This window comes from Grammomys surdaster, unplaced genomic scaffold, assembly GCF_004785775.1.
Source record: "Grammomys surdaster isolate TR1022 unplaced genomic scaffold, NIH_TR_1.0 262, whole genome shotgun sequence".
NCBI classification, from domain to species: domain Eukaryota; kingdom Metazoa; phylum Chordata; class Mammalia; order Rodentia; family Muridae; genus Grammomys; species Grammomys surdaster.
This window is the reverse complement of record NW_021604703.1, coordinates 3,066,894-3,079,533: the sequence shown is the minus strand read 5'-3', so window position 1 is coordinate 3,079,533 and position 12,640 is coordinate 3,066,894. Positions and strand designations below refer to the sequence as shown.

At 42.7% G+C, this 12,640-nt stretch overlaps 1 protein-coding gene across 1 annotated transcript in view; it reads right to left on the bottom strand.

Moving 5' to 3' along the window:
• Hspa4 (heat shock protein family A (Hsp70) member 4) overlaps positions 1-12,170 on the bottom strand; it is a 40,319-nt gene extending 28,149 nt beyond the window's left edge. The window contains exons 1-2 of the mRNA XM_028775908.1: positions 11,821-12,170; positions 2,922-2,979 (exon numbers count right to left, since the gene is read on the bottom strand). Coding sequence (XP_028631741.1) covers positions 2,922-2,979; positions 11,821-11,927 — 165 coding nt within the window. The 5' untranslated portion in view covers positions 11,928-12,170. The remainder of the gene's footprint in view (positions 1-2,921; positions 2,980-11,820) is intronic.
• Between the last annotated feature and the right edge of the window lie 470 nt (positions 12,171-12,640).

Below are 12,640 nucleotides of genomic sequence, written 5' to 3'. Positions count from 1 at the left end.
TAACAATCTTACAAATGCTCAAAGAGACAAAGAAGGGGCAAGGAGTAGTAAGACATAAAAGGAAAAGGTATCCTTCCAACTTTCAATTTTCTTTAGACATTTAACCTTTCTAAATCAAGTAAAGTTAGAACAAGGGACTTCTCTGGTCCCACGGGCAGGGCTGAAGACTAGAGAGCATGTCTTCCTCTCCATCAAGTCAGGCCACCGCACTTACCAAACTAGTGTGTTCCTAAACTTTATTATTTACAGAAAATGACTATTAACGTCTACGACTACTCAGTTTATGATTCCAAACTTTCCAGGAACAAATTCATCAATAAATAATAAATAAATAAATAAATAAATAAATAAATAATAATAAATAAATAATCTCATTAAATAGACGTAGCTTAGGGCTGAAGGTGTTTAAGCGGTACATACCAAGCATGTACACCACTCTGGAGTCAATCTCTAGCACACATACACACAGCCCTATGAAGGAAAAATTACCAGAGTACATTTACAGAACAAAGGCTATTTGGAAGAGTATTTTTTTTTCTTTCTTTCTTTTTTTTTTTTTTTTTGTAGTTTTTTGTTTTTCTCAAGACAGGGTTTCTCTGTAGTTCTGGCTGTTCTGGAACTCACTCTGTAGACCAGGCTGGCCTCAAACTCAGAAATCCACCTGTCTCTGCCTCCCAAGTGCTGGTATTAAAGGCGTGCACCACCACTGCCCGGCCTAGAAGAGTATTTCTAACTATTCTTATAACAGGAAAGTGAAAATTATATCTCCAAATATTAAAATGCTGTAAGGGTAATACTTTTTAAGTGGAAAAATAATTTTTTCCCCTTTTAATAGGAAAAACACTGGGTAGTATCTTACTTAGGGAAAAGAAACACTTCGAGACACTTATAAAGACAAAAATTTCATTTCTCTCCATAATGGTTGACCTCCACATTCCCAATACTTTTCTAGATTTTTTAATTCCTCTAGAATAGACTAACGGAAACAGTGGTGGGCATTCTAAGTTCCAGGATGTATCTATGCTCCTACTCATAGCACAGGAGCCTGCACAGGTAGAAAAAGCTCTCTATACAATTCTTCCATGTAGGCCATACCAGTGAAGCCTCCAAAGTCAGATCTGGCCTGAACCAGAAATTTAGTGTATCATAATCACTTACAGAACCAGGCAGTCAGTGTGAAAGTTGTAACTGTTCAGTAGGGAAAGCAGTTTCAAACAAATTCAGTGACGATTATAAAACAACCATTAAATTTGTTATCAACTGCCCCTAAAATTTTTCAGAACACTCTACAAATAAGACTATGAAACACTCAAGTAAAAACCAACTAACCAAGCATCATTTTTCTTTAAGACAAGGTCTATAGTCATTTATCCCAGGCTGGCCTTAAACTTGGTATGTAGCCAATGATAAGTCTGAAGTGTTAATCCTCATGCCTCCATGCACTGGTTTTATGTCACCTTGACACAAGCTACAGTAATGGGGAAGAATGACCTTCAATTAAGAAAATGCCTTCATAAGATTCAACTGTAAGGCATTTTCTCAATTAGTGACCAATAGGGAAGGACCTTGTCCATTGTCAGTGGTGCCATCCCTGAGCTGATGGTCCTGGGTTCTATAAGAAGGCAGGCTGAGCAAGCTGTGAAGAGAAAGGCAGTAAGCCTCTGCATCAGCTTCTGCTTCCAGGCTCCTGCCCTGCTTGGGTTCCTATCCTGACCTCCTTTGGTAATGAAGAGATGTGGATGCATAAACCGAATAAATCCTTTCTTCTCCAACCTGCTTTTTGGTCATGGCATTTTGTTGCAACAATAGAAACCCTAACTAAGACACTCTATCACTCAAGTGCTGTGATTTTAAAATAAACTGAATGTGTTTTTATGTAATGCTAGGTAGGGACTGAGCCCAGGACTCACCCATGCAACCAACTGATGTCCATCCTCAGGCAAGAAACTTCTCTGATTTTTATGTGCACATAAAGTCAATGTCAAGTTTTTTCCTCTACTACTTCCCATTTTATTTTCTACAAGAAGCACTTTACCCACTGAGCCATCTCCCCACCCCAGCAACAGCATCTTAGGCTCATTTTAGGTCCTGCCTGGTCACAAAGCTACTCATACATTTGCTGCTCTAGACTGACCTGTATCTAGGTCAAACATGCAACTCCTTAACTCTACAGATACCTCAGACATTCAGAGTAACAGATTCTTGGAGCTTCTGTTGCTCTGGCTACTCAAAAACGAGGAAATATATCAAGATCCTTGTTGACAAAGAACAATGAAAATTGTTACTAAGCCTCTTCAGGTCTAATGGCCTTTCTTTTTTTTTTTTTTTTTTTTAAAGATTTATTTATTTTATTTATGAGTACACTGTAGCTGTCTTCAGACACACCAGAAGAGGGCATCAAATCTCATTACAGATGGTTGTAAGCCACCATGTGGTTGCTGGGATTTGAACTCAGGACCTCTGGAAGAGCAGTCAGTGCTCTTAACCACTGAGCCATCTCTCCAGCCCCTCTAATGGCCTTTCTTGTGGTGCTCGGTTAACAGTAACCATAGATTTGAAGATGAAAGGCCTAGCAGAATAGTTTCAAAGAGTGTTTAAAATACCAAAAGTTAACAACACTGCTTTTAAAAGATCTGTGCAGACTGAGAATGCTGGCACACAGCACATGAGAAGCTGAGGCAAGAAGACTGAGTTCAAGGCCAGCCTGAGCTACAAAAAGAGTTCTAAGACTACTTAGGACATATAACAAGACCCTACCTAAAAAAAAAAAAAAAAAACCCGAAACCATACCATAGGATTTGCATCAAGTTTATTAGATGCTACTGTCATTTCCCACAAGTACATAAAGAGAGGGCTCTGGTGCTGAGTGAAAAGACAAATCAGAGAAATACGTCATTTTAGGAAGAAGACAGACACTATACCTGGCTCTTAGCTGCTGCTCCAATTGAACGATTCTTAGGACCAAAAGAAACACAAGCCCTAGAAGATAAAAACATTTAGGAATCAGACTTTATTATAATACATCTGAAACCCTAGCAGGTAAGATCTAAGTATCACCTAAAATCCATGTGGGTTTTTCTTTTTTTCAAGACAGCGTTTCTCTGTGTAGTCCTGGCTGTCCTGGAGCTCACTCTATAGACCAGACTGGCCTCGAACTCAGAAATCCGCCTGCCTCCCAAGTGCTGGGATTAAAGGTGTGCGCCACCACGGCCCAGCCCGTTTTTTTGAAAACGTTTGAATTAAGATATAATTAGATCATCTCCTTCCCTTTCCCCCCACCTTTCCCACTCTCCTTAAATTTGCGGCCTCTAATTATTATTTTTTTGTTTTGTTTTTTAAAGATTTATTTATTTATTTTATGTATGTGTGTACACTGTTGCTCTCTTCAGACACCAGAAATGGCATGGGATCCCATTACAGATGGTTGTGAGCCACCATGTGGTTGCTGGGAACTGAACTCAGGACCTCTGGGAAAGCAGTCAGTGCTCTTAACCACTGAGCCACCTCTCCAGCCCTAATTATTATTGTTAAACACACGTACAACACACAATATAATCTGCTGAGTCCAGGTAGTGTTGTCTGTATGTGTTTATGGTGTAAGTCATATATGTTAACAGCACATGACCTACGATTTCAACATTTCTATTTTGTAAGTACAACTATCCATGAAATAGGCTGCCTTAGGATGACTCCTGTCATTTCAAAGCTGGAGCACGGGTCTTGATAACCACTTGTTTAAAACACTAGAGAGGTGGACAGGACAAGGCCTCCCACCCTAACCCGCCACAGCTCGTGTTTAAATTTTAGTACAAAGCAACATGTTCCCGTATCAGTCTTGTTTTTTAACATAACTCAATTTCAAAATGAATATAGTCTACAAAAACTTAAGACAACTAACTCTTGGGTTCAGTGATTAAGAAAGATCATTGCCTTTACTTCCAGAGGACAGGAGTTCCAACCCCAGCACCCACACTGTAGTTCACAACCATCTTTAACTCCACTTCAGGGAATTTGTTGTCCTCTTCTGACCTTTGTAGGCACTAAGTATCCAAGTGATACACAGACATACATACATTACACTCATACACATAAAATAAAAATAAGCAAAACACTCTTGTCGTACTTGTGTGGAAAAAAAAAAGAGTAATTTACTTAGAACTATCTTTCAGACGCAATAATATACTGCCACCTCCTAACACTTTTCCAAACCAATCATACAAATGCTGGATTGTGCTACTTGCTTTTTAAAAATATCTTTATTATTATTATGTATACACACGTCTGCATATGATTGAGGAAGACAGAGAGAGGAATGTCAGATCTCCTAGAGCTGGGATTACAGGCAGTTGTGAGCTGCCAGAAGTGGGTGCTGGGAACTGAACTCAAGTCCTCTGAAAGAACAGTATGTACTCTTAACTACGAGACATTATTCTAACCTCCTTTGCTATTTCTTTTAAAAAGAAAAAACAGAAACTTGCTTGTATGTTTTAAACAAAACACTCTGTGTTTAAAAAGTAGGCTGCTAGGGAGTTGATGCTTTTGCTGTGTACACTTGGTTTGCAAGCTAACACCCCTAGAACCAGGTCATGTTCTCTTTATGCTCATGTGTCACCTCCTTTCCAGGAAGTAACTGATTTTTTTCTTCTCTTCTACTTTGTTAACAGTGACTTTATGGGTTGCTTACTTCATGTATTATCCTATTTACCCTCAGAAGCATCCCTTCTTACCTCTTTTATCAGAGAAAAGGGAATGTCATCAGTACAGTAAGTTGTTTCTGCTAGGGTCTGAAAGTGATGGACTCAGACCATGTCTATGTACGTCAATACTCTAGCTTTGACCTTCTCTAACACTCCTGAATATGAACCTTCATTTTCCTTTTTTCTGTTGTTTTTTTGTGACAGGGTTTCTCTGTATAGCCCTTGCTGTCCTGGAACTCACTCTGTAGACCAGGCTGGCCTCAAACTCAGAAATCTGCCTGCCTCTGCCTCCCAAGTGCTGAGATTAAAGGCGTGCGCCACCACCACCTGGCGAACCTTCATTTTCCAATTCAGTAGAATAAGAAGAGTCCTGGAGGGGCCACCAAGCATTAAAGCCTACATTTAATCTCCAGGCCCCATAAGGTGGAAGCGAAGTGATTTGCTATAAGCTGCTGTCTTCTGAGTCCCACAGGCACAGTATGGTATTTGCACATACTCATAAGCAAACACACAAAATAAAGATACAGTAAAATGTCTACGTCACAGTAATGGTGGGAACTGAAGAGAATGCAAGGCCTCTCTGGGCTTCAGAGGCTAAGAACCCTATAAGCAAGCTCATCTACCAGGCAGTACTGACCTCTGTGTGCTATGCTGTCCCACGGCAGATAGAACATAGCCAGAGAGCTCATGAGTTTTTCTCTGAATTCTGAGCTTTTTGTTTGGGCCTAGATAGTAGTTGTCCCTTTTTTGAAACAGCAGATACCAAGCTTTTTAAAAAAAAAGAAGAAGAAAAAGAAGAAGGAAGGAAGGAAGGAAGGAAGGAAGGAAGGAAGGAAGGAAGGAAATCTAAGAAATCACTTACATGTGCTATCACAAGCCACATTACCTTTTAAAACAAAGCCCAAGCAACCTTACCCCACTAATCCCACTCCAAAAAGGTTGCCTAGCCTAACCCTTGGCAACCTTCCATCTTTCTACAAATCACCAGATCTGACTTCTGAACTAAACAAGACTACGATCCCAACAATGTTGTTCATCTTCCATGTTTCCTGTAACCCTTTGTTCAAACCCTAAACTCAAAAGTGTTAAGTCACAGGGGTGGGGGAGGGCAAGTGTGACCAGAATATATTATATACCTGGATGAAACTGTTGAAGAATAAATTAGCTGAGGGTGCAGCTCAGTGGTAGAGGCTAGACCAGATACCTGAGATCACATGACATTCTGGGTTCAAGTTGCTGGGAGGGAAAAGGACCAGTAACATGAATTGAAGGTGCACTGGCAATGCTGAAAGCATATATTGCAGGTATAGTCTCAGTGGGTTCTAAGAGTGGGAGATGAAGTTGGGGTAAGAATATGGGGAGCAAGTGTCCAGCAAGAGTAAGGAGGAAGAAGGGATAGAAATGTCCAAATTACATTGTATATATACATAAAATTCTCAAAGAATCGTCACACAGTACACTATGAACTCAGACTGAGACCTGCAGCATTTTCACTCTGTGATCACTATGGGTGATGGAGACAAGCATGGACAAGTTGCTGAGGCTCTCTCTACAAACATACTATGGGCTTCTTTCTAGCTGGGCGACTCCTAGTCTGAAATGTAATTTACTTAGATGATATGGGGAAAATTACAGCATTAATCTCAACACATTGCTAAAGATTAATTTTGATTATCCACTTCTAAAGGGTTCATATTACAGACTGGAAACACAATAAATTTAAAAAAATGCCAGCTATTACATCATATTAGTCATATAAACTAGGTTTCATACAAAAATATGCCCAACTGTTTGCTCTGATAATTGACTTTCCAAGCTGTCCTCTAAAATCTAACCACCTATCTTCCTGTAAAATTATTCATACTTGCTCATCTTAAAAACTCATTCCAGCCAGGCAGTGGTGGCACACGCCTTTAATCCTAGCACTTGGGAGGCAGAGACAGGCAGATTTCTGAGTTTGAGGCCAGCCTGGTCTACAATGTGAGTTCCAGGACAGCCAGGGCTATATAGAGAAACTCGGTCTCAGAAAGGGAAAAACAAAAAACAAAAACAAACAAACAAACAAAATCTCATTCCAGACATGTGCTTTATAAAGAGCTAGTAAATTACAACCCCAGAATTCACAATCAGTACCATTAAAGACTCCAGACAGTGAGCATCTGTGCTTTTATTTATGTGCAAGGGTGGCTTGCCTATGTCTGTACACTCTACCTCAACCAATCAACGCTGTACAAACTCCTAGGAACAATCACATAGTAACAGCGTGACAGTATTTCTTCTCCATCCCAAATTACAAACTGCCACTACAGGAAACTAATTCACATTTAAGCTCAAGATCCTCTGTTCTAAACTGTAAATCCTACAAACTTTCCCTTTTCAGGCAGAGAACACTTGCTCTAACTTTTTTAGATGAGATACCACTAGCCAAATATTTATGTATTTCAACAGGTTAAGATGAATGCAGAGCCCTGTCTCGAAAAACAAAAACAAACAAAAAAAAAAAAGATGAATGCAGAGATCCTTAAACATGGGTTCATGTAACTGAGTGCAGAGAGAAAACATTACTCTAACTCACTTTCTTCAACAGACTTGTATCTTCGACTGGCTGGCCTGGTAATGCATATTCCCTTGAAGAATACTGTCTGGTTACTGGCCTTAAACTAGAACTAAAAAATAAAAAAAAAAAAGTTAATACCAAATAAGCCAAGTAACTCAGATTTTATGATCTGCAGTTCCTAAATTGGATGTGATGATACACCCCTTTAACCCAAACACTCAGTAGGCAGAAGCAGGTGGATCTCTGTAAATTCAGGAACAGCTTGAAACATACTGAGTTCTAGCTATGTAGAAAAAGCATGTCTCAAAAAATCTGCAGCTCCTACATTAAACTCTTAGTAAGCATTGCACATTTAAAGAAACGGAACAGGGCCAGGAAGATAGCTCGGCAGGTAGACAATTACTATCAAACCTGAGGACTGAGCTTAACAACCAGAAGACTGAGAGCCAACTCCCACAGACTATCCTCCAACCCCTAAAGAACACATACACAGACACACATAAAATTACATGAGTAAAAAATTAAGGGTGGGAGGCTAGACAGATGGTTGTAAACTGAAAGCACTTGCTGCTATTCAAGAGAACACAGGTTTGGTTCCCAGCACTCCATAGCAACTTAGAACTGTTTATAACTCCAGTTCCAGGGAATCATAAATGCACTCTGGCCTCCAAGGGCACTACACATATGTATGGTGTATGGATACATGCAGTCAAAACACCCATACACATTAAAAACAGGTAAAATGTTTTTAATTAAGAACAGTGTACAAATTTCCATGGTTTCATCTTAGTGTCACTGTAATATAGCTAATAAGAGTATTAATCAAAAATACAAAAGGTCCAGATTTGAAGCTGAGGCATAGAGTATTGTTCAAAAATACAAAAGGTCCAGGTTTGAGGACGAGGCAGGAGGATTATAAATTTGATCTTGCCTAGACAATACAACAAGACTGTCTTCAAGGAGAGAGAGAAAAAAATTAATTAATTAATTAATTAATTAATTAATTAAAAAAACAGACTACTGGCAAATATTCTGGTACTATACTATTATTCTATGCATTGAGTCAAGAAGAAAGCAGGCCAAGCGTACTGGTGTACACATAAAAACCCTGCACTTGGCCAGTGAAAGCTGAAGGAACTCAAGGTCGTTCTTGGTTTCACAGATACCTGGGTCAAACTGTGGTAGAACTCCTCCAAGTTGTCTCTGACCTCCACACACACAGCGTGGCAAGTGTGCTCAATAAAACACGCACATTATTAGAGCAAGAAATTAACATTAAGTTTAAAACTTCAGGTTTACTCAAAAGCTGCTCATTTCTCTCCCATTGCTACCACACAAGGAGAAACCAAATACTACAAGCAATCTCCTCAGTATCAACCTCTCTTTGGTTTTCTCATATCCAGTCTTTCTCAGAAGCAAATATCTGCTTTCTGAGATGGGGTCTGTGTAGAACTTGCGCTGTAAACCAGGCTAGGCTAGCCTAGCCTCAAAGTCAGATAGCCGCCTGCCTCTGCCTTAAGAGTGGTAGACTGTCAACCACATTTTTAAAAGCTGGATCACTTTCCACTGCACCAGCATGAGAAATCTTAACCATCCCCAAGCCATGCCTCAAGATGAGCCACCATCCTCTCCATCTGTCCAATCACTGCTTGCCTTAACTCTTCCCATTTGCTCAAATAACCCCTCCTCTAACACACCATGACCTGCCTCCATGTAACCTTGTGGGCACTTTCCAGGTCACAAATGACATTTCAGAAGCACCCTCCAACTCCAGCCACACCTAGCTATGTCTGTTACACTCTGATCATATTCTGTACTTTTCCACCTTGTTCTTCACCAAATAGTAATTGCATGTTCTTGTTTAGCCTGTGGCTTTTTCCATTACCATCCCCAAGATGGCAAGTATTTTGCTGTTCATCATAGTATCTCGTGCTTGACACAGCCACAGTCACACTACATAATCTGCTAAAACAAAGGAGATGGAAATGCAAAGATTTGGCTACTCCTCTGGTTCAAGTAAATCCCAATGTGAAATAAAGTACATAAAGCTTCATTTGCCTTTACAAAACTAGGTCAAACTGGAATAGTGTTGGACTAAAACTGAGGTGCATCTGTCACAGCCACACCACTGGGATCTCCACCTTCACTTTCACCTTAGAAGGTACAACACAGGCTCTGCATGCTTAGAAGATCTAAAGCCATTCTTCCAAAACCTGAAAAGACACTGAGCTTTCTGCTCCGGTTTTTAAGGCCAAGCCTCCAGCATAGATATCTGTTGATCGAATGCATAGTGCAGAGTATTTAAATGAAGCCAGACATGGTGGTGCACACCTGTGGTGGCAGCGCTCAGAAGGCTGTTCTGTAGTTCCTTCAAAGCTAGACTAAGAGTGAGGCTTTGTCTTAAAAAAAGAAACTACACAGGGTTGTGGTGGTGCACATCTTTACTCCCAGCTGCATCTGCACTGAGTTCTAGAACAGCCAGGGCTATGTAGCTAGATGTTGTCTATATTTAAAAAACAAAAAGCCGAGTCAGGTGATGAAGGAAAATACATAGAAAAAATAAAGCAAAAGAAGTGTGCACACAGTGTGCAGTCAGACACTATTTAAGGACCTATTCAGTCTTTATGCAAATTTAACTCCCATCAGAAAACAATTCCTAAAGTTGCAAATAATGAAACTCATGGCAAACCCACCAGACCTGCCATCTGAGAGGAACAGGTTATGGCAGTCTAAAGGAAGGATGGGAGCAGTGTTTCCCAAGCCTTAGGCTTCTTCAGGTCAAATCTCTGCCCCATGACCAGGCTAAGTATGTTCAATTCTAAGCAGATGAGGACCAAGAGGTCAGGTCGTTCAGCTCAGCCTGTTGAGATTACTTGGAAAGATGACCTTCACAAATAAGTGAGGAACCAGCAGAACCATTATCAAATATGAAATTAGTGCTACAATGCCAAGAAGTAAAATTTTTGTTTTTTTGTTTTGTTTTGTTTTTCGAGGCAGGGTTTCTGTGTAGCCCTGGCTGTCCTGGAACTCACTCTGTAGACCAGGCTAGCCTCAAACTCTCGAACTCAGAAATCCACCTGCCTCTGCCTCCCAAGTGCTGGGATTAAAGGCGTGAGCCACCACCGCCCGGCCAAGAAGTAAAATTTTTAACTTTAAAAAAAACAGTACAATATACCTCTGTAGAAATAATAATACCTAGTTTATTTGTTTTTTGGTTTTTCGAGACAGGGTTTCTCTGTGTAGTCCTGGCTGTCCTGGAACTCACTCTGTAGACCAGGCTGGCCTCAAACTCAGAAATCAACCTGTCTCTGCCTCCCAAGTACTGGGATTAAAGGCGTGTGCCACCGCCGCCCAGCACAAAGCTATTTCAAAACAGTCTGGATACAGGAAACCTGCCTCAGAAGATTGGTTAAAAAAACAGATGAAAACAACGAATCTGGGACTGGGAACCCAGAAACAACAGAGCTTCTTCCAAAGTTTGTCTAAAGGAATTCGGTAGATTAAAATCTTTTTTAAAACAGAGCTTTCTTTTCTGTGTATCCCTGCCTGTCTTGGAATTGCTCTGCGAACCAGGCTGGCCTCGAACTCGCAGCAATCAGTCTGCCTCTGCTTCTTGAGAGCTGGGATTAAAGGCCCGTGCCACCGGAGCCGAATAAAAAAAAAAATTAACACACCTGTAATCCCAGATACTGGGAGACAGAAGCAGAGTAACAATTTTAGGTCATCCCGGGATACATGTGAAAAAGAAACCTACATATATTTAAAAGGCAGACTCCCTTTTACTCCAGCAAGAGGTCTGGGTGAGTCACCCTTTTTGCAGATTTGTCTACACTGGTCCCATAACTTCAGGTAAGTTCTAGAAAGTCAAAGCGAGCCCTTGAGTCATGCATTAACAATTGTGGCAACCTTCCGGCTGGAATTCATTAGCATGAAGAGCTAGCGCTATTAAAGGTAAGCAAACTGGGTAAAGAATGACCCAACATAACTCAGTATCCAAAAATGACTGAAGGGAGTTAAAACGCTATCAAGAAAAGCATCGACTTTATTAAATCTCGTTATGTATCCTGGCCACCCCAACTGAGAGCTGCCGGGGGGGGGGGGGGGGGGCCTGAGCCATGGGTACTCAAGACACCATATCTTCCGGGCGCTACCCCGCCCCCACTCACGTGGGACTCAGACCGCGTCCCAGTCCCGAGGCCACAATCTCCAAGTTAACTTTTATTAAATGTTCGCCGTGTGCAGAGTTCGGACCTCTATTGGGTTCAACAAGCTCAGCAAGCCCTGGGCCTAGTTTCAGACCTAACTCCTCGACCCCCAAAAAAGAGGTGAGAGCGGTCCATCCTACTATCTCAGGCCCGCCTTCCCTTTCAGTTCCTACTCATGCCCTCCGCCGATCAGAGTACCGGCTCAAAGCCTTCGTTTGGCCCGCGCGAAAGGCCTCGTGCCTGGCGCAGGCCCAGGCTCCGAAGCAGGTGGCAGCCGCGGGCGACCCGGCACTCGGCGGAGGTCTCCTGCGGACCCTCGACTGGAAAGCGAGGCGACCCCGCCAGCCAAGCCCACACTTACGGCGTGCAGCGGTCGCTATACTCATTAGCGATCGTCTCGATACCGCCGGCGCGGGCCACAGCGACATAGCAGCTCTGAAAGCCCAGGTCTATGCCCACCACCGACATGGCGCCGGCTACTGCTCGGGCTCGGGCCCAGGGCCGGCCGCCGACACTGCACACGGAACCCGGCGGGGTTGGCGCGTGGAGAGGGCAAGCCGCGTGGGCTGATGGAGCACCGCGGCTAGGCGGGCGAGGACGGACAACCCTCCACGAGGATGCTTGGGTCCTTGAAAAAGACGGGCCTCTACCGCTCAGGCCGGCTCCGGCTCCACGGCCGCAGAGGAGGCGCCGGTAGCGGGGGCGGAGAAGATCTCGAAGGCTCTCGTTGCGACAGAAGCAAGGCTGCTGCGCGAGAACTGCGCTGGAACGAAATGTTCTCGCGAGACCCCGGCTCAGACGCTTTTCCTCCTGAGGCTCCTCCCGTATGACGAAGTATTGCGTCACGTCCTGGCACAGGAAACGGGAGAGGAAGTGGGAGGACGAAAGCTGTCCGACGCGAAATTGTCAACTGAGCCTGCGCAGAGAAGCCCCCACAGCCGCATGGAACTACAGTGCGCCTCCCATCCAGAAGTTAGGCGAGCGGGAGTGAAACAATACTTCGGAGAGCTGCATTGAGCCCACTTCCGCCGTACTCGTCAGCGCGGAGGAACTTCCGGCAGTGACTTCGCAGGCCCTCGGCAGTTTTTTTTTAAGGCCCCACGTTGAACTCGAGTTAATCCTGCAGTTTCAACTTGGCTCTACGTAAAACTCACTGTTAAAAACAAGCGCTAACGAAGAAA